The sequence below is a fragment of the Boleophthalmus pectinirostris genome, unplaced genomic scaffold (genome assembly GCF_026225935.1).
Source record: "Boleophthalmus pectinirostris isolate CB_2022bp ecotype Guang Dong unplaced genomic scaffold, ASM2622593v1 HiC_scaffold_20, whole genome shotgun sequence".
NCBI lineage: Eukaryota > Metazoa > Chordata > Actinopteri > Gobiiformes > Gobiidae > Boleophthalmus > Boleophthalmus pectinirostris.
This window is the reverse complement of record NW_026571153.1, coordinates 8,379,769-8,401,716: the sequence shown is the minus strand read 5'-3', so window position 1 is coordinate 8,401,716 and position 21,948 is coordinate 8,379,769. Positions and strand designations below refer to the sequence as shown.

Genomic DNA, 21,948 nt, shown 5'->3' with positions numbered 1-21,948 from the left:
CTATTATATTGTGATGTGTGAGCTACTGTGTCCAAATAATTTCCCTTGTGGATCAATAAAGTCTATAAATTGATTTTTACAATATCAACTATGGAAATACATTTTTATCAACATGAAATTACTGTACAAGTGTTTTTTCATTCCCACAAAAAGGTGATATAAATGATAATTGACTAGGGTGACCAGAATTTCAAAAATCAAAAACCGGGACACTCTCGGTTTGGGGTATAATAATAATAATAATAATAAATATTTTTCTTATGCAATCGGTGAGTCAGTATAGTCACATTTTCTTTGTTTTTTGGTCATTTTTAAGCAGCTTTTAATTTTTTTAATGAAACAAATGACAATTTATGCCTCTCTTTAGTGTTGGCAAGGATCAAATTGGTCAAAAATACGGACACTTGGGACATTTCTTGTATAAAACTGGTTTGACCACATTGTATATATAGGCTAACCCGGTAAAAGCTGTGGTAATAAAGTTTGTAAATTTGAATAAGTTAACAGAATGAAGTTAAAAAGTCATGCTTAACCCTCTCAGGCTCAAATTAATTTTTCGTATCAGGAAAAATCTGATATTTGGGGAAAATTATCATATGGGGTAGTAATATACAATCCTGACTTTTTTAAACAAAAAAAGTATTTTGCACTTGTAGCAGGCCGTTTGCGTGTAGTCATTCTTGCACAGTCTGCATCGTCCACGTTTATCAGCACGGACGGGAGAAAAGGCTCCTGAGTAAAAAAAAGCTAATAAAATATGGATGTGGAGTAAGTAGGTAACTGGAATTTAGCTGTTGCAAATCTGCAACGTCTGCCTGGAGAGGGTTAAAACAGATTTGCAGTGAAACAGATGTTGAGCAACTGATGGACATTTAAAGGTACCAGTAACGGTTCTGTTATGGCTCTACATGTTTGGATCTATGGAGATGTTGTTACTTTTCCTACAACGTTCCACAGTATGGCATTAAATTTATCTACTATAAGTCCATGGAGACATACAGTAGAGTAGATACTTATGACACCATTAGGCCAATTAAGTAACAGGGCAGATCTATGGAGAGGCAACCCAGCTCACAGTATGTCTGGAAGTTGCAAGAAAATTAAGTTTAATGCTATACACTACGGCTGCTCGAATATTTTGGTCAATATTGCAATCACAATTATTCAAATGATTATTTTTTAGTTACACAATGCATTTATTCAGCATTTCTCTCCTAAACACTTTGTTAGTGATCATTTACGCAAAACTTTCAAATTGAAAATAAATATAGGCTACAAATATGAACCTTAGAGCAGTTTTGTGATGTATAAAATATAAAATGAATAAAATATACTTTGAACATGAAATAAGGCATAGAAAAACATAAATGTATCCAAAATAAACTATATATCCAGCTGTTCTACAATCTCTATATGTAAAGAGTAAAATAAATATACTTACTTATATAAAAATATCCTAAAATAAACTTAGCTTTAAATCATTTCAACTCGATTATATGAGTTTGGAGATCGTTTGACACACAAATTGAACTCGTGATCAAAATTCAATTAATTGCACGGCCTTACTATACACTGCAAAAAAGTTTGGCCAAAATTTAAGAGATAAATCAGAAAATGACTTAAAAGTTGTGAAGATAAATTTACTCGACAAGTTATCTTAAAATAATTGATATCTAGACTAAAATTAAGCAGTTTCAGAACTAGTAAGTAGATAATAAATCTGAAAACGAGATGAATAACCTGATATAAGTTTTAAAATCTAATGAAATATCCATATGTAATATCCATTTAACAATATGTGGTGGACCTGCTATTGAAAAGCTACATAGTGTACCTTTAAAGTAGATAGTAAACAAACATATTATGAAGTTTAGATTCAGTGTAGTACGTACAAATCTGGTTTTGTGAGTGCCACTAGATCTAAACCAGGTCTACACTGCAAAAAACAAAATCTAGTCAAGTTAAGATGACTTGAATTAAGAAAGTTTTATCATGATTTGAGTAAATTTCACTTGACAAGTAAAATTATCTGCCAGTGGAATAAGACTTTTTGTACTTAAAATATGAAAATACATCTTGCTATACTTAAAATAAAAAAAAAAAAAAAACTTTTTGCACTTAGAATAATAAGAAACAAAATTGAACGTTGCTTAAATTTAGGGAAAAAAAAACAAAAAACACTCACTTATTCCATTGGTAGATAATTTTACTTGTCAAATGTTCTTAATTTAAATCATTTTAACTTACCTACATATTGTTTTAATATCTAAAACAGGGCTAAAACAGAACTAAGTCATTTCAACAAATTGTAAAAAACTGAAAATTGTAATTATATCTGTATTCAGGGTACAAGCAAAGTAAAATGTTCAAATCAAAGGTACTCAAATCAAACTTTTATTTGAAAATATGCTTGCCACGTTATTATAAATTTGGACCAGGTCTGTATTTGCAGGCATGTTTTCAGATTTCAATTAATTTATGCCTTCTCACAAAATCCCAAAGTACTTTTAATTTGAAATAAACATCCTTTTCAGTTCATCAATCCGAACACTGGAATCTCCCGCCCGACTCATCATAACAAGTGTGACCTCCCTTCTGGCATGTTTGGTGTTTTGACAACCAGAATCTCCAACCAAACTCAGTTATCTAATGACCCACCACGCGCTGTTTCCTAAAATGTGGAATCTGTGAACGCAACAATGAACTAAGCAGCTCAAGATGGGAACGTTTACGCAATATTCAATCTTACTTAACACTCATCTGATGTTGGTCTTGTTCTCTGTTCCCAGTGGTATTAAACAGGGCGTAATATGCAAAACGGATTTTTTGGAGTTTTCTACCATGATATAATGTTGTTCTCGCATCAAACCCATGCCTGAAGTGGTTTTAGATGTCATTCATGCATGTTTCAGTAATTTAGTGATCTCTCCCGGGGCCTATTTAAACATACGTCATCGATACAAAAGCACGATACAAAACAACAAACTACAACTTCACAGACCTGATGCGATGTGCAGTAGTTTCGTGAGTGAGCTGCACGCTGATAGTGTTGTGATGGTGCTCCGAAGGGGGAGTGACTTAGCACAGCGAGCAAAGATAGAAAGGGAAGTCTCAGAGTGAAAGTGAATCTGATTAATCATGTAAATACTTTGTTTTTGGTGATTTTTTAAAACAATAAAAGGTAACTAGGTGATCTAATTACTGTATTTTTTGGACTATAAGTCACACTTTTTTTCATGGTTTGGATGGTTTCTGTGACTTATACTCTGATGACTTATATATAAAAATTTTCACACTGACAGCCTCAAGAGGGCACTCTGGTCTTGTGTGTGAGTATCTGTTGCTCCTGTTCCTCCTGTACCACTGTCACTTGGCTCTACTGCACATGTCTCCTGCAGAAAGAGCCTCTGTTCTGTCTGTATCATGTCAGTCGATCGCACCATTACTTCTGTACCACTGAAAATTAAACATTTAAACAAACTTATAAAGACGACTGAGAAGACTGAACACAAATGCCCCCAAAAAGAAAATCATATTTTGCAGATTACAAACTGCAAGTAGTGAAATATGCAATAATCAAGCAGCAGAAACAAAGTTTGGAGTGAGCGAAAAAGTTGTGACACCGGGATGATGCAACATGCAACTTTCCTGGAAGTCACTGAATGAATGGACAAAGCCTGGACTTCAGTGACACCGAAACCATCCTGTCAGGATTCAGAAAGGTCAGAATAATTCTAACTGGAACTGATGCTGAGTCTGACGACAGCTACACTGAAGAGGAAGCGGCGCTCAGTTTACCTCTGGAGGTCACGAGTTGCTCAGAAGTGACACCGAGGATGAAGAATTGAATGGATTTAGTGATTTGGAGTGAGATGGAGAGTTTGTTAAACTTGTTCTGTTCTGTTGTTTATGTTATATTTATCTGAAGAACTGTTCATATGTGACATTAACAGTCTGTTGTTCTCTGTTCTATTGTTATTACTAGAACTTGACTTTCAAGATGAAATGTCAGTTCCTGGTCTCTGATTTTATAAAATAAATTTCCCCCAAATAGTGTGACTTATATATGTTTTTTTCTTATTCATTATGCATTTTTTGGCTGGTGCAACTTATAGTCCGAAAAATACAGTACTTAGTTTTTGGCGAATATGGCATTTTCAAAACAATAAAAGGTAACTTGGTGATCTAATTATGTACCCCCTCTTTAAGCCTCAATACTTTTCTATATAATCAGACCCTTTCTTTTTTCATGAGTCATTTGGATGTGAAATGAAAAAACAAAACAAGATGTCCACACCCCTCGAAGAATAACAGAACTGTGGAGTAAAAACTGCAAAAGTTATCTTAGAAAAAGCTAAGGTACTTTCTCAATGTGAAATCTGGCGTGGATACCGAAGTGTCTTGCCAAAAGTTCATAGTTTGATGGACCACAATTGGCCAAAGAGATATAGTCCAGGAAAAGGGGAAGTTGACTTAACAGCATTGAAGCCAAGAGATAAATATACTGGAATTGTATGGAAATTTAAACATGGAAAGAATTTAGGAGCACAAATGGAGAAACATGCGTGAAATCCTTCCTTTTTAGAATTCATAACAGGAAGTAAATTAGCGTCAGAGATATTGCTTTTACGCACTTTTAAGTAACAATAGTTTTACTCACAAAGTTAATTACGCTTCACAGTTGCAGGTTTAAGTGGTGCATTCAGAAATATGATACGGGCGTGTAACAAAGACTCAAAGCGAGAGATTGAATTCTTAAATGCTTTTACCATCATGGGATATTCATAGTTTGGCCATCACTACACTACTACTAACTGGTCTTTCTGTGTGGAGGTTGCATATTCTCCCTGTGTTTTGGTTGGGCTTCCTCCAGGAACTCAGGTTTCCCCCATCAAAACCAAAACATGCACCACAGGTCAAATTCTCCAGCTAAGGACGTCCTGACCAAGCCTAGCAACAAGACTAAAGAGATGGGTCCCTGACTGCTCTTTTACTACTTACTCCTACTTCACAAGTACTTCTACAACAACTATTACAAGAATTACTAATAACACTGTACCAATACTTTAATACTCCTCTTACTACTACTACAACAACCACTATGCACCCAACAAAAAGACAAAAACATCAGTGCTGTATTTTTTGTAGTATAAGTCGCACTTTTTTCACAGTTTGGGTGTTTCCTGTGACTTATATATTAAAATTTCCACACTGAAGCCGTGAGAGGCTCTAGTCTTGTGTGTCAGTATCTGCTGCTCCTGTTACTCCTGTACCACTGTCACTTGGCTCTACTGCACATGTCTCCTGCAGAAAGAGCCTCTGTCCTGTCTGTATCATGTCAGTTGATTGCACCATTACTTCTGTACCACTGAAAATGTAACATTTAAGTGACTTCAGTGACAACCAAAACCATCCTGTCGGGATTCAGAAAGGCTGGAATAATTCTAACTGGAACTGATGCTGAGTCTGACGACAGCGACACAGAAGAGGAAGCGGCACTGTTTACCTCTGGAGGTCGTGGAGCTGCTTAGAAGTGACACCGAGGATGAAGAATTCAGTGGATTTAGTGATTTGGAGTGAGATGGAGAGTTTGGTAAACTTGTTCTGTTGTTTATGCTATAGTCATCTGAAGAACTGTTCATATGTAACAGTCTGTTGTTCTCTGTTTTATTGTTATTACTTTACTATAGTCTCTGATTCTATAGTATAAATTTCCCCCCAAAAGTGCAACTTATACATGTTTTTTTTTCTTCTGCATTTGGTTGGCTGGTGTGACTTATACTCCGGAGCGACTTATAGTCCGAAAAGTACAGTACTCATTCCTTTACTATCCTACTACTTCCCTACTACTACAAATATTACACTGATATGCCACTACAAGTACTATCGCTGCTCCCTCTGCTACAACCACTGACCTGCATGAGTCATTGCATTACTACCAAAACTACTACACACCGCTGAACGCACAAAAATTGGACTGGCATAAGTAAATGCGGATGATTGTTCCCTTCATGTCCCAGAAGCCTCCTGTTACTGAGTGCGTTTTGTGTGTCCTTCCGGAGCAGAGTCTTTGAGCTCATAGAAATGCCACGACATTTGGAGATCGGGGTGCAATGGTCGCCGTTTCACAGAGCAGCTAACCTCTGGAAAGGGCTCAAACACTTCCAATAGTCTGGCATTTTATTTAAAAAAGAAGCAAGTACCAAGCTGTCAGGATCCATCAATACAAACTGCAAGCAGAACTCATAGATACAGTAATATTGATCCAAAATGCCTGATGATAGAAACAGGTCTATTGACTTACATGTTCAGAAATGACAAACCCCGCCTCTTCATAGTGGTATTTCAAAGTAAAAAGCAGCATTTTTAGTAGAAAATAGTAAAAATTTTTAACCTAAATGCATGATTCGGAGACAGAATTTGTTGCATAATCACAAGAAGTGGAAACTGAAATTTTCTGAGCACTGTGCCTCAAATGCAGGACAATACAGGATTATTCAAACAAGTTATGTGAGGTGTAACTTGGCAAAAAGTCCAAAGTATAAAAATTCGCTGCTGCATATATGGTCTGGAGTCCTTATTTTTTGCAAAGTGCTACTTTTTTTTTTTTAATATTCCCTCTTTATTTATTTTTTGCATATTTAACTTCATTTTTGCATATTTTAATTCATATTTCTATTATTCTTCTTTATATATTTTGCACAATTTTTTCGCAATTCTTCTTTAAAGGGACAGGTCGCAATTTTGGACTTACCGCCTCATTTCCTAGTGAGCCAGAGTGCTGGAGACGTGTGGAGACACTTTTTTAAATATTCCATCCAGTCCTTGTATTTGCAGAGGTCACTGGTGCTAGGCTAGTGCATGTCAATGGCCATAGTTATCCTGCCACTAAAAACAGTCTTACCCACTCCACAAAACACCCGAAGAAAATCTTTTATTACTGTCGATGTGAATGTCTGTGTTGATAGAATAATTTTAGAAGTAAAATCAACCTTGCATTTTGAGTTGTACTTCCTGATAGAAAGCTTGGCAGCGGCGGACTGATATATGAGAAAATAGTTCCTCAACATGCGACAATTCATGCGATGCAAGGTTAATTTTATTTCAAACATTATTCTATCAACACAGACATTCACATCGACAGTCTGGTGTAATAATAGTTTGGCTTCAGGTGTTTTTTGGAGTGGGTAAGACTGTTTTTAGTGGCAGGATAACTATGGCCATTGACATGCACTAGCTTAGCACCAGCGACCTCTGCAAATACAAGAACTGGATGGAATATTTTAAAAAGTGTCTCCACACGTCTCCAACACTGGATAGGAAATAAGGTCCTGTGTCCAAATTTTCTGACTGTCCCTTTAAGTTCTGTAAGGTGTAAATTGGTAAAAAGTCCAAAGTACAAAAGTTTGCGTCTGTTTGATCTGGAGTCCTTATTTTTTTGTATATTCCCTCTTTATTTTCTGCATAATTCTTCTTTTTTTTTTCATATTTAACAAATTTTTTTCTTCATATTTCTATAATTCTTAATATTTTTTGCACTATTATTATTATTTTGCATAATTCTTCCATTATGTTTTGCACATTTCTATTTTTTTTTTCTTTCTTTAAATATACATATCTACATTATGTCCCCATTACGACCACTATAGCTCATAAAAAAGTCATGAATCTGTTCCTTCTATATTTTATGTATTGACCTGGTACTTAGAATAAGGTCACCATGAATAATAGGGTAACACATGCGCAGCTCCTATGGGCGCATTGAGGCTTCCACTGACCTGCTTGTGGCCTATAACACTCAATGGATGGAGGTGATGTCATTGGCCCTGGTTTGGTTTCTCATGTCTCCGCTCCTCTCCAGACACAGAACCTGATACAGCCTGTTTATGAAAGGGAAGCGTGCGATGGAGGAGAGACTGGGGTTTATTCCCATAATGCCGCTCTGCTGTTCGGAGGTCACCGGGGAGGCTTACAAGACCCCCCAGCCTGAAAGCTTTCACGTCCCAGCCCAAGGTGAGCATTCTCCATAGACTGTATAAATAAATGGACATAGCTAATCTGCTTTCCAAGTAAAAAGTGAGCATGGGCACTAGGGAAGAGAATTAACGATACATTTTTAAAAATCATTATTAGTTTTTATATTAAAATTATCATTATTATTATTACTATTACTAATGAACTCAACTTTACAACATGTAAACCATAATCATTATAGAGACACATCAGCCCGTTTGAGATTATAATGTGTTTAATGCAGCTTTGACACATTTGTTTATGTCTTACAGAAACGAAACTTAAAACCACATGGCTCATTTGCATAAACTAAAAGCGCTGAATAAATACAGCTCACTTCTTGTGCGCTGATGTGGTTCAGCTTCTGTCAGACAAAAAGAAATGACTCGGTGGAATATGAGTGTTCTTTCTGTGACAGAGGGATGTTGATGATGATGATGGTGAGTCTGTTCTGTGTGTGTGTCGTGTTGGAGATGGTTCTTGTTTTCAGAGATCAGACGTGTCCAGATTTAGCGCAGATCTTTATTTAACATCATTTCACTCGCTTTATTTATGTTGGTTACTTTATTTATTTTGGCTACTGTTGTGATGAAAAGACTGAAACGTGTTTGTCTTTATGTGGGGATACATGCACCATGATGAAACCAGGATACACAAAAAACCCAATCATACCTGATGTGCATGTAAATACAATCACTGAGTGGTACAACGATCTCAAAGGAGGAGCCAGAGCCCAAACGTGGGACTGTGAGGTGCAACTCCAGTGTTTGTCAAACGCAGCCTTGTCTCCTTACACTAAGCACATCAACCTACATTCGGTTTGTCAATTAAAAATGAACCTGATCGATGAAATTCTTAATGATCAATTATCAGTTAGTTGACTAATCATGCACATCCCTAATGTGCACACTTCTGACGCCATCGACTCTTGCTCCAATTCACTTTCACACTTCCATTGTATTGAAAAAAGAAGATAATTTTGGTCTTAAAATGTTTTTATAAACCTGTTCTACATGATCCGGTTGTTTTTATTTCACTATGTTGTCTGTTAATCAGTTTCTTTTCCCAGTTGGCTGGTAAATTCGACTTGGCTCCAAATTCGATCCTTCAACTGCAAGACTCGGTGAGCTTCATTTGACTGGACGCTATGGGTGACGTCACACTCACTTAGTCCAGTTCTTTAATGCAGTCTATGTCTCTATCTCTGTCCCAAAGCAATCGTCTGCAAAATGTCAATAAGTCTCCTCTAAATGACATTATCAGGTTGGAGCAAACTTGTCGATACTTTACAGCAGTTCAATTTCATCTTTGTGGCGACTGGGGCAGAACGGATAATTGCAATTTAATCAAAGTTGCAAGTCGAATACCAATCAAATATACTTGTCCCAAGCTGCTCAGTCCTAGTGATTACAATGTCCAATGGTGATTCTGCAAAACCAAGCGACGCAAATGTCAACGCAATCCATTCGGTATTGATTAGGTATTGATAACCATAAGTATAAGATAGTAGTTATAACATTATGATTGGTTTGTATGTTCACAAAGCAGCTTTTCTAATCTCGATGGGGATGTTATTTGTTGGCCTAGAATTTTCCAAACTATGGCATTAAAAGTATCTATTTCTATGGCAACAAGCAGGAGACACAATAAGCCAAGTTACAGGTTAGATCTGTGGAGAGGCGCCTCTGCTCACAAAATGAAAGCATGTTTTTCAAGGTATTTTTAGCAATAAACCCTATAATTGAAAAAAAAAAAAAAAGGAAGGTATAAGTATTAATGCCATACTGTGGAACATTCCAGTCAATGCAGTGTAATATGCATGGCAAACACCTCTCCAGAAAAGTTGCACAGTGCATCTTTAAAGAGGACATATTTCGCTTAAAGATGCTATATAGTTTTAATTTACGACACCCATGGACCATTATTTTACAATTTTTACATTTTAAATATTACTGTGGCAATATTAGTGTGGAGTTTGCATCATAGGTTAAATCCTCCAGCTAAGACAGTCCTGACCACGCCCAGCAACAAGGTCATGGAGACGGGTCCCCGGGCGCCCCATGTGCTGCCCACTGCTCCTGAGAAGGATGGGTGAAATACAGAGGAGAATTTCCATACAGGGTAATAAAAAGAAACTACTACTGGCAGTAAACATCATCACAACAAAGGGTCGTGAAGTTGTCAACACCTCCTATGGATAGCTGTAGATCACACAGCGAGCAGCAGATTTTTATTTTATTTTTTATTTGTACTGAAATGCCAATGTGATGAAAATTGGAGAACGAAGTACGTAAAGAGCGGTGCTGGTGAAAACAGGAGTTGATCAGCAAAATAGGAGATTAAAAGTTGCGCAAATGATTCCAAATACAACTTCAAGAGGGTAAGTGTAGATTGACCAGACGTCTCTATTTACCCGGGACAGTCCCAGTTTTAAGCCTTGTGTCCCCTGTCTCAGCAGATTTATCCAAAACCACTGATTTGTCCAAGTTTTATACAAGAAATGTCCCAGGTGTCCCTATTTTTGACCAATTTGATCCCTGCCAACAGTAAAGAGAGACATACATTGACGTTTGTTTAAGTAAAATACAGAAAAGCTGTTTAAAAATGACCAAAACACAAAGAAAATGTGACTATACTGACTCACATTAGTGCCAAGTGCAGAACCATTTTCCTTAATTATGCACTTGTTTCACAATTTTATTATTACCAACCAACCCAAACCAGGGATATCCCGTTTTTTTATTTTGGAAATCTAAAAAACGAGAAGGGAAAACAACTATAACCAGGTTAGAAGCTCTGAAATCAATGGTCAATTTTAACAATGGTTTAAACAAAAATATTGCTTATATAATTCACTATGGAACTCTGCCCCACTGCAAAACATCCACACTTAGATATCACAACAGCTTTGGTCCATATACCAACGATTACAACGTAAAAGGTTCGTGTACTATTCGTTCTTTTGATTTTCAATTAAGAACGAAAAACAATAAAATGGGAAAACAGTTTATTTCATTATTCCATTTTAGTGTCTTGCGTCTATAGCCAATATTTAATTTAAAGTTTATTACAAATAACACCAATCAAAAAACAGTCATCATGCGTGTATTTATTTTATTCTCTCTGGTTTATTGGCCCCGGAAGTTATACGTCAGTGTCCGCTGAACAAAGGAGAGTTTATCGTTGCTTCCTGTTTCTCGTCATGGAGTTCAACAATGACTTTCTTTGTTTATACGTTTGTTTTTATTGGTTTTAAGTAACATTTCAAAACATACAAAAAACTATATAAAATCAAAAACAATGTAAAAACTGTCTGGAGTTACAGGTTCTTATTTAAACATGCATTTGGTATTGACATTTTTATGTACTATGTTATTTTACTGGTGTCATTTATGAATACATTCCACTTTTCCCGTTGCTCATTGTATTTGTACCTTTCAGTTTAAGATTATATGTTATTCTTTCCATCACTGAAATATTCTCCACAATCCGGATCCAGTCTTGTTGTGCAGGTGGATCTGGTTGCAACCAATTCTTTGTAATTCCCTTTTAAGATGCAGCTAAAATTATTTTTGTCAAATACATGTCATCCGTTACTACATCTGATATATTTCCCAGATACATCACAAGACATTCTACACACAATGACTTTCTAAGATGCGAAAGTAAACGCGTTGTCCACAAAATTGCAACGATTTTTCAGGTAAGTCCTTCTAGCAGCAGAACTTCAAACAAATAAATAACAAATAAACCAGAGAGAATAAAATATCAAAATTAAAATAGAATAAATGTTGATTGTTGCTATTTGAAATAAACTTTAAATTAAATATTGGAAATCGAGGTTGAAATCTTTTTTTTTGTTTTTGTTTGACACTAAAACGGAATAATGAAATAAACTGCTTTCATATTTTACTGCTTTTCATTATTAATTGAAATTCAACGGTACACAGATCACAAAACAATATTATTTTAAATATCCGTAACATGAGACTCAATCACGTCCAGAGTCAAATAACATCGCTCAAAATCAACGCCATGTGCTAACCTACTTCCTTAGCATTAGCACGATACATAGCTACGAATGCTAATGTTTACATTTTCAGCGCAAAAAACTACGTAAAAACCTATTTCGCTTACCGGTAGCTCACATATCGGCATGTTGTGTCGTCTTTTCTAGCGCTCTCCGGACTGAAACACAGCTCGCATATACATCTCTTTTCTGTTCTGCAATTCAAAAGACTCGCTTCAAAACTATAAGCTCCCCTGCTCCCCGTCTTTGTTCAGTCTTTATTCGACACACAAACAAAATCAGGTCATTTCCTCAGACTCGTCACCGCACAACGCTCCACAAAGCTAAACAATGCTACAAATATGACTTCATGCGAGCCAAAAACTAGGGTGACGTGTTTTGACCCCCATAACGCCTTGGATGTAGAAAAACCTGCAAAAGGCACCGGTTTTGGACGCAGATCTGGTTTCTAAAGCGAACGTAATGTTTCCCGGAGCTAAGCAGGTGATGTTTTGGGAATCTCGAATCAGAATCTACTGTTACCTGAGATTGGATAACAACAAGGCCCACAGGGAGCGACGGGTGCACAGGTGAAAGCAGAAAGCGTGCGTGCGCTATACTGTACAGTCATCCGCCCCGAGCTAAAATGTCCGTATAGAAGACAGGAACGCTGAGTAGTATAAAAGCAAAGAGAATATCTGTGTTTTTTTTTTTGCTGGTGTGGCATGACTGGTGATTTATTGTCTGTGTGTAAGTGGCGGTGGGTATGACCGGTTTAAAGATTCATCATTCCACAGGGAAATGAGGTCACCACAACATCCTGAGTGTAATAACAGGAGAAGTGCTTGCATAACATGATACAACACACAGTAACCAAAGATAATGCGTGGTTTCTAACAGGGGAAGCAACAGCGACATAATCATAATACCAGAAATGTATTAGAATGCAAATTAGCTGGATTTTAATGAAAGTTAAACTGTCCGAAGAAACATGAGATGGATTTTGCGATCTTTCCAAGTGAGGAGAGATACTGTATTTGTCTTTAAAGGTCCATGTTCAAAAGACACTCCAGCTTTAAGTCATATTATAATGGTGTTACCTTCTCAAAAATATACCTGGAGTTTAGGGATGTAACAATAACCGAAATATCGTGATATCGTATCGTCAAAGTTCTCAAAATAATATCATGGACCATCACAAATATCGAATTACAAGTCTCTTTGCTTAAATTAAGAGTTATGGTGCAGCAATAGCTAAAAAATAAAGAGGGAACTACATAGACCATGATCCTTTTCTCCATTTCAGTGCAGACTACAATAAGAAATAACAGTTCTAAACACACACAAGTCTTAGTTCTTTGGATTAAGTCTTGTCAAGGCATTTTAAGAGGAAAAAGTATAGTTGCCTCCACAAAATATTGCAATAAATATCGTACCGTGAGATGTACATCGTGAAAATATCGTACAGAGAGATTTGGATATTGTTACATTCCTAATCGTGAGACTCCCCACCATATCATCAGCTTTCCCACGATATTGCAATAAATATCGTACCGAGACGTTCATACCCTGACAATATCGTATCGTGAGACTTGGATATCCTTACACCCCTACTGGAGTTGTGTTTTGTTTTATTCAGAGGTGGAAAAAGTACTGACAAATTGTAATGAAGTAAAAGTATCTTTATTTTGCTTAATTCCTACTCAAGTAAAAGTAAAAGTAACTATCTAAAAATCTATTCAAGTAAAAGTAAAAAAGTAATAATATGAGTAAAAATTACTTAGTTTGAATTATTTTATGTAAAAAAGGATGAGTCATAAATCTAATCCAGCACAAGTTGTTTTAATCATCTTTTAGGTGATACAGTGCAAACTTTTACATTACAAACATTTTAAAGACAACTGACCTAAACCAGAACTAAACCAGGACTAATCTAGGACTAAACCAGGACTAATCCAGGACTAAACCAGGACTAATCTAGGACTAATCTACTAGGACTAAACCAGGACTAATCTAGGACTAAACCAGGACTAAACCAGAACTAAACTAGGACTAAACTAGGAATAAACCAGGACTAATCCAGGACTAAACCAGGACTAATCCAGGACTAAACTAGGTCTAAACCAGGACTAAACCAGGACTATATCAGGACTAAACCAGGACAATACCCTTGTATACTATACCAAGTCTAACCCAAGCCCGTTCAATTTCCTTTTATTTCTGGCAGATTGTTTTATTTTGTTTATTTTTATTATAATTATTATTTTTTGTTCTTTTGCATTTCACTTTTTTTCCTCTGTCAATCTTATTTTACTCAGTAACGAGGGTGGGTTTCAGTGTAATGGAGTTAAATACTTGGGTCAAAATATAATCGAGTAAAAGTAAAATTACCTATTTCAAAAACTACTTTAAAAAATTACAAATTACTCATAAAAACTGCTCAGTTTACATGAGTAAATATAATTCATTATCTTCCACCCTTGGTTTTACTCACACGTTTGAGTAACCATTTATTATCAGTCTGTCTACATCTCCAAAGCTCAAAATGTTCCTGCTTCAACAACTTTTACCTCCTGTTCAATAAAGATTGGAGTTTAAAAACACAGAACTGAGCCGAAATATGCAGGGTTTTTGTGTTAAACTTGTGTAAATAAAACAAAACACAACTCCAGGTCTGTTTTTGATGAGGAGACAACATTATAACAGATCTGAAAGTCACGTGATATTGAGTTTTTTAACATCAAGGGAACAATGTAATTCTAAATACACTGCGAGGTCAACAATGCTAGAGTGAAAAACAACATGTCACTTACTTCAAGGACTTTTCCAGTGATGTACTTCTTGCAGTTCTCACACTGGATACCGAACATGGCGTGGTAGTCCATCTCACAGTAAGGAATCCCATCCCTGGTGAAGACAAGACAAGAGGACTTAAGAACATAATATATTTCACACTAGAGACCAGTTCAAAGTCCAAATCAGACAAGACCAGACAAGAGACTAGTATCAAAAATGAAATACTAAAACTACTATCAAAACTAAATATTAATTTGAGCAAGTATCATTTAAAAATAAATACATAAAATCACATTAAAGTCTCTATATTATGCAAAATTGACTCTTGTAAGCTTGTGTTAGAATGTTGCCTTTTGTTTCATTCACACATGTTTAAATAATCCTGCATTAATCCTGGAGTTAATATGAGTGACTGAGATTGAGGAGCAGGACCACACCTCAACCTTCGCTCCAAACACAGCTCGGCTCAACCACGTCTTCAAATACCCAGAAGCCCTACTTAGGCTAGGGTTATATGATGATGTTCTGAACAGAAGACGCAAAAATGGCCTCGCGTCTTTACTTTTTATCAAGCATTTAGACAAGTGTATTCAGTAGGAAATCTGAGTGCATACAGTGACGGAAAAGTATGTGGAATTCGATTGGGTATGTTTGTACTTAAAGCAACAAGGGCATCTTTGGACATAGGGAAGTTTTTATGCATTTTCATCAGCTGCTCCTTTCACAAAGTTATCCCATCATCAACTGGATCTCCAGGTCTCGTCCATAATCGTCTGACTCGCCTGCGACGAACTGGTGCATTCAGAATTTGACGGAGGTGATTGCAGATCCTTCTCTGTTCACTGATAGTATCTCTGCAGATTCTGTGCATTTGTTGGGATGCCTTCTGTAAGTTTATTAGAGCTGCCAGAGAAGATTGAAGGTCCAACGCATGGAAATGATCCGACATGTTTGTTTCTGTGTACTGTATGTATGTGACGTAAACGTGTACACGACCTGAGCAGATCTGACCAGAGTTTTGTGTCTTGGGCAGTGTAGACGGAAACGCTACGGCGGAGCGTATTCAACTTTTACACTCTGGAGGCTGGTTTCAGATTTTTGCATTTTTAAGCCCCAAAAATGCCGTCACCGTCTAAACGAAAGGCACTTCCAATAAAATATTTAGTTGGTTTTACCTGCAAGCGTTCTCGTGTAAACAGGCCCTTATACGGCCTATCTTGACAACATGTATCCCATCCCTCCACCCCGTGTCTCTTGTCCATCGTTCAGCCTGAAAACATCATCTACAAGGAGGGGTTTGTGCTGAATCAGTTGAGTGACCATTTTGAACTGAAGACAGACCCCCACCTTGAGTCTTCCCCCAGTCATCCCATCTATCCATCATCAATAAATATCTTAATTGTATTCCACTGTTGTCGTGTGGTTCTTGCTTGTGAAAAGTCTGTCAGCATCTCCAAAGCTCAACATTCTCTGATCCACCTTGTGATGTCACAGTGTTCAAGTTACCAGCTCCTTTTACCTTTAGTTCAGTTCAGAGGAGACTGGCAATTCCAGGTCTGAAATCATCCAGATATTTCTAATGAAAGTGTATGGAGTTTAAAAACACAGTGGAGCACTTCCTGTATCACCACATGACATGACAAGGTGGAAGAGAGTGTTTTCTGTTTGAGAGAAGAACTCAGCCATGCAGGATTTGTGTATTAAACAAGTGTGAATGAAACAAAACACAACTTCAGATCTGTTTTTGATGAGGAAACAACATGATAACATAGATCGGAAACTATGATTATATTTGTGTTGACAATTTATTACAAAAAAATATGGTACTGAACCGATTCCTTAGTATGTAAATAAAGTTTGAATCATAACAACAGGACCAGAGACCGGACCAGATGCAAACCTAGACCAGAGACGAGTCCAAACACAGGCCTATCACCATAACAGTACTCACTTGCTGATGTACTCTGCGTTGAGCACCTTGCTGCAGACTTTACACTTGAAACAGCCCAGGTGCCAGTGTTTGTCCAGAGCCACCAGAGACTGTTCATTCTTAAACTCCTTCCCGCAGCCACAGCAGTCTGTTCAAATCACACAGACACAACAAAGTTTCAAGGCAAAACCCAAAGATTACGCAATACTGACCAATTCTGACCACTAATTTACCTGTTGTGTTAAATGATTGTGACAGGTTGCACTCATTTCACAAAAAGATTGATTTTTATTTTATTTTGGTGAAGTATAATTTTACTTCTTTAGGTAAACATGGGCAGCAGATACATGCAGGTATTTTGATAACTTTTACGAAGCAAACAGAAGACTAAGGGTTGAAACTTTCTAAATTGGTACAATATAGTAGTTATGATTTTATGATTAGACGACTAACAAGAAATATGTGAAATTAATGTTTAAAGTTACAGAAAATCACATTCCTTGCTTCTAAAATGTCCATTTTGGATAGAAAAACTCACTGATACTAGGGATGTAACAATAACAGAAATATCGTGATATCATATTGTCGAAGATCTCAGAATAATATCGAATTACAAGTCTTTTTGCTTAAATTAAGAGTTATGGTGCAGCAATAACTTAAAAAAGACAGAGAACTACATAGACCATGATCCTTTGCTCCATTTCAGTGTAGACTACAAGAAGAAATAACAGTTCTAAGCACTTTTAAGTCTTAGTTCTTTGGATTCAGTCTTGTCAAGGCATTTTAAGAGGAAAAAGTAGCAGATTAGATTCACAAAATATCACAATAAATATCGTATTGTGAGATGTATATCGTGAAAATATCGTACCGTGAGATTTGGATACTGTTACATTCCTAAGCGTGAGCATCTTCTCCATATCGTGAGCTTTCCCACGATATCACAATAAATATCGTACCGTTTGAAGTTCATGCCTGTGACTTGGGTGGGTATCATTAAGAAGTTGCCAATACGATACATAACTCGATACACAGGCCACGATACGATACATAGAGCTTTAGATTTGACATGATTCAATACGATATATTTCAAACCGATTCAATAAAAAATAATGGCTAAATCATGGCTGTGATGTTAAAAATCTTTGTCAAACCACTTCTTGTGCAAAGTTAATATAAAACACACCCATTTTAATCATTAAATAATTTAGTAAAATATACCAAAAAAATATATAAAAAAAAACTCTTGGCGATATATCGATACAGCAGCCCAATTTAGTAAAATATACAAAAAAATATATATATATAAAAAAAAAATACTCTTGGTAATATATCGATACAGCAGCCCACAATAGCGATACTGTATCACTACATTACACGATACAATATTTCGATATTTTTGCTCACCCCTAACCGTGATGATATCGTATTGTGAGACTTGGATATCGTTATACCCCTCAATGATACGTCATGTATTTGTTGTACTTTTCAGCTTTTTCCCACAAACTGCCTCTTATTTTGATGTAAAACTGTGATAAATATTTAGGTACTGTCCCACTGAGCCAAGTCATAATTCAAAAAAATATAAAAAGCTGTCATAAGCACTTTAAGACATTGTTTAGGCGACATTTTAAGACATTTTGACATTCAGACAGACTTGTGTAACTTTCCTGTGAGTGTTGAAGTAGTACTTACTGTGCACTGCTTGGATGGGAGCAGGGCTGTTGGCCGGGAGAGGCTGAGTGCATTTCTGGCAGATACACTCCTTCCCGTTGAATGTCACTCTGTCTCCAGCGGGGAACGGCTGTCTGCGGAAGCACAGATACAGATAATTAAGCTAACATCAACACTGGATGTTCGTGTTCAGGGTTCGGGGTTATTTCTAGAGACTGTAGACATCAGCGGTGACTGCAGAGCATGCCACATCTGAGCAGCAGTTGACATTAACATTATGAATCTTTCACTTAAGTTCACAGCTCTTCCGGGGATATCTTCAGACTGTTCCCAGGCCAGAACAGATGCCCCAGCTCCTCTCTACTCCGAGCTCCTCCAGTGTGACTGAGCTCCTCGCTTTATCTCTAAGGGAGCACCCAGACTCCCTGCAGAGGAAACTCTACTGGAGTTTTGGTCGCTTGTATCCGCGATTTTGTTCTTTCAGCCATTACCCAAAGCTCATGACCATAGGTGAGGGGAGGTGCGGTGGTGTAATGGAGATTTTTTTTTAAAGTGGGGGTACGTGATTTGTGATGTCATAAATCAGTAATATTTGATGCTGTTGTTTTTTTTTTTAACTGAAAATTATGCAGAATTATGTTATTATTATTAACACCATTCGTAATCACCGACAGAACATAAAGCTTAGGCTAAAACAAATCAACCAGGACTGAACCAGGACTGAAGCAGGAGGTCTAAACCAGGACTAAAGCAGGACTTAACCAGGACTAAAACAAAGACTAAATCAGGACTTAACCAGGATTAAATCAGGACTGAACCAGGACTTAAACTGGACTAAAACTGGACTAAAACAAGACTAAACCAGGAGGAGTAAACCAGGACTTAAACAGAACTAAAACAGGACTAAACCAGGACTTAACCAGGACTAAAACAGGACTAAACCAGGACTAAAACAGGACTAAACCAGGAGGTCTAAACCAGGACTAAAACAGGACTAAAACCAGGACTAAACCTGGACTAAACCTGGACTAAACTGGGGGACTAAACCAGGACTTAACCAGGACTAACACAGAACTGAACCAGGTCAAAACCAGAACTGAACCAGGACTAAACCAGGACTTAACCAGGACTTAACCAGGACTAAAACAGGACTGAACCAGGACTAAAACAGGACTAAAACAGGACTAAAACAGGAGGTCTAAACCAAGACTAAAACAGGACTAAACCAGGACTGAACCAGGACTAAAACTGGACTAAAACAGGAGTAAACCAGGAGGACTATACTAGGACTAAACCAGGTCTTAAGCAGGACTAAACCTGGACTAATCTTGGACTTTTACTCTGCGCCACTCCTTTCTCCTGCGGTCACCCGACTGTCTACACAAGCGCACCTCCGGGCTCATCCTGACACTCAGTCCAGGTTCAGTTTTGGTTTAGACCTGGTTCAGTTCGGGACCCTCATGTCTCAGGTCACTATAGGACAGTTCTGCAGATATTAAAGAGACTAGATGAGACTGAGCAATAATCTCACATCTCACGCTCCATCTTTTCCTCACTCGTGAACAAAATCCCAAAATACTTGAACTCCTCCACCAATTGTGAACAGAATAAAAAGAGGATGATAATAAGGAAGAAAAGCTGATATCATTGCAAAACAAAATATATTTCTCAAACATTGTGCAAATTATTATTATTTTTAGTGCTGTCATGCGATTAAAAAAATTGAGAGATTAATTAATTAATTATGATCTGTAATTAATTAATCTAATTAATCTCATTTTAATCTCACCTAAAATTGCTGAGAAAAGCCTTCAATTTGAGGTATTTTCATTTAAATTCATTATTACATTATTGTGGCAGATCAAAAGACTGATATAGATTTTAAAAAAGTGACTTTATAAAGTCATTTATTGTTTAAACAAATCTCCCCAAATTGGCTGTTGAGCCCAAGTCTCCATGAATAAGAAACTGTTTGCTGTAAAAGTAGCAAAGACGAGGAAATCTGAACATAATAACTTTTGTCTACTTAAAGACAATAAAAAAGTCCAGTCTTTCCTTAACCATATTAAAAATATTATTGATAGAGAAATGCTTTATATATGAGATCACTGGTTTTAGTCCTGGTTTAAGTCCTGGTTTAGACCTGTTTAGTCCTACTTTTAGTTCTGGTTTTAGTCTGGTTTTAGACCTGGTTTAGTCCTGGTTTAGACCTGGTTTAGACTGGTTTTTTTAGTTCTGGTTTTAGTTCTAGTTTAGACCTGGTTTAGTCCTGGACTGGATTAGTCCTGGTTTTAGTCTTGGTGTTAGTTCTGGTTTAGAGGCTCACAGGAGGAAGCGCGGTTTACGCCGCGTACGCGAGAAAACACGATCCACACGCGGCTCACGGGAGCACGTCGGTGTCCGCGCAGTGTCTACGGAAGGAAACGTGGTCCGCGCGTTCTCAGGTTAATGACGATGATGAAGGTGTGTGTTTGTGTGTTTGTGTGTGTGTGTTTGTGTGTGTTTGTGTTTGTGTGTGTTTGTGTGTGTTTGTGTGCGTGTCCCCTCATGTGGCAGGTCACTATAGGACAGTAGTGCAGACATCATGAGTCTATGCAGGTTGTTTTCACCAGTGACATTTAAGTTGTAGGCGATTTTATATTTGTTATTTTCTTTTATATTTCACGTCGGGAGAATAATTTCCAAGACACGAATGTGTTTTTACCTGTGCACTGCTGCTCTGTTCTACTGGCTCTTCCACCTCGTCCATTGTGCAACTGACGCCGCCAACGTGACGTTTACATCGCTCTTACTGCGCGCGTTTTGTGTGGGTTTCCGACAATGAGTGGAATTACCGAAAAAAAAAAATGTATAAATGTGTTTTGTGTGTGTGTGTGTGTGTTGTTGTCCCAACAACACATAAAAACTGCTTTAATAATAAAGCAACTCGCATACAGAAACAGTAAAGTTAGAGATTAAAAATGAGATTAACGCGATTAAAAAACATAACGTGTGCTAAATATGACTGTAATTAATTAATCGCAATTAACGCGATAATTTGACACCCCTAATTATTTTTTGGTTTAATTGTAAAAGGCTCGCTCACTAGAGAAAATATAATCAAGCCGAACCTCATTAAGTGAATGAATTTCCTGAAAATAGTGCGTCCAAGTTTGAGGTATGCAAGTTCCTTTTTTAAACTTCAAAGCGTTGTAGTGTCGTGACTATCTTTTGGCTGTTTATGCGAGCGCCCCCCTCCCTCAGCTGTCAGGATCCACAGCGAGGGGGATGACAGGACTCTGGCTCCGATCAGAGAGAGAGGAGGGAGGACAGGAGGAGAGGAGGAGAGGAGGAGGGGGGACAGACACGTGCTGCTGCTGCTGTCACCCAGAGTCACCACCCTGAGCTCGCTGATAAACACAGACACATGCACGGGGCGGGTTCACACTGCCAAAAGTGTGCCCAAGTCTTACACAGCGACGACTGACAACTGTTTTAATCCAAACAGCAAAGGCTTTTCCTCTGCTTCGACTGAAAACAGAGGGTTTAT

The 21,948-nt window shown here is 37.3% G+C and overlaps 1 protein-coding gene across 1 annotated transcript in view; it reads right to left on the bottom strand.

Annotated features, from left to right (window-relative positions):
* The window catches only part of ablim2 (actin binding LIM protein family, member 2), a 138,534-nt gene that overhangs the window by 48,372 nt on the left and 68,214 nt on the right, over positions 1–21,948 (bottom strand). The window contains exons 4-6 of the mRNA XM_055156615.1: positions 18,441–18,553; positions 16,770–16,896; positions 14,836–14,929 (exon numbers count right to left, since the gene is read on the bottom strand). Of these exons, the coding sequence (XP_055012590.1) occupies positions 14,836–14,929; positions 16,770–16,896; positions 18,441–18,553 (334 nt within the window). The remainder of the gene's footprint in view (positions 1–14,835; positions 14,930–16,769; positions 16,897–18,440; positions 18,554–21,948) is intronic.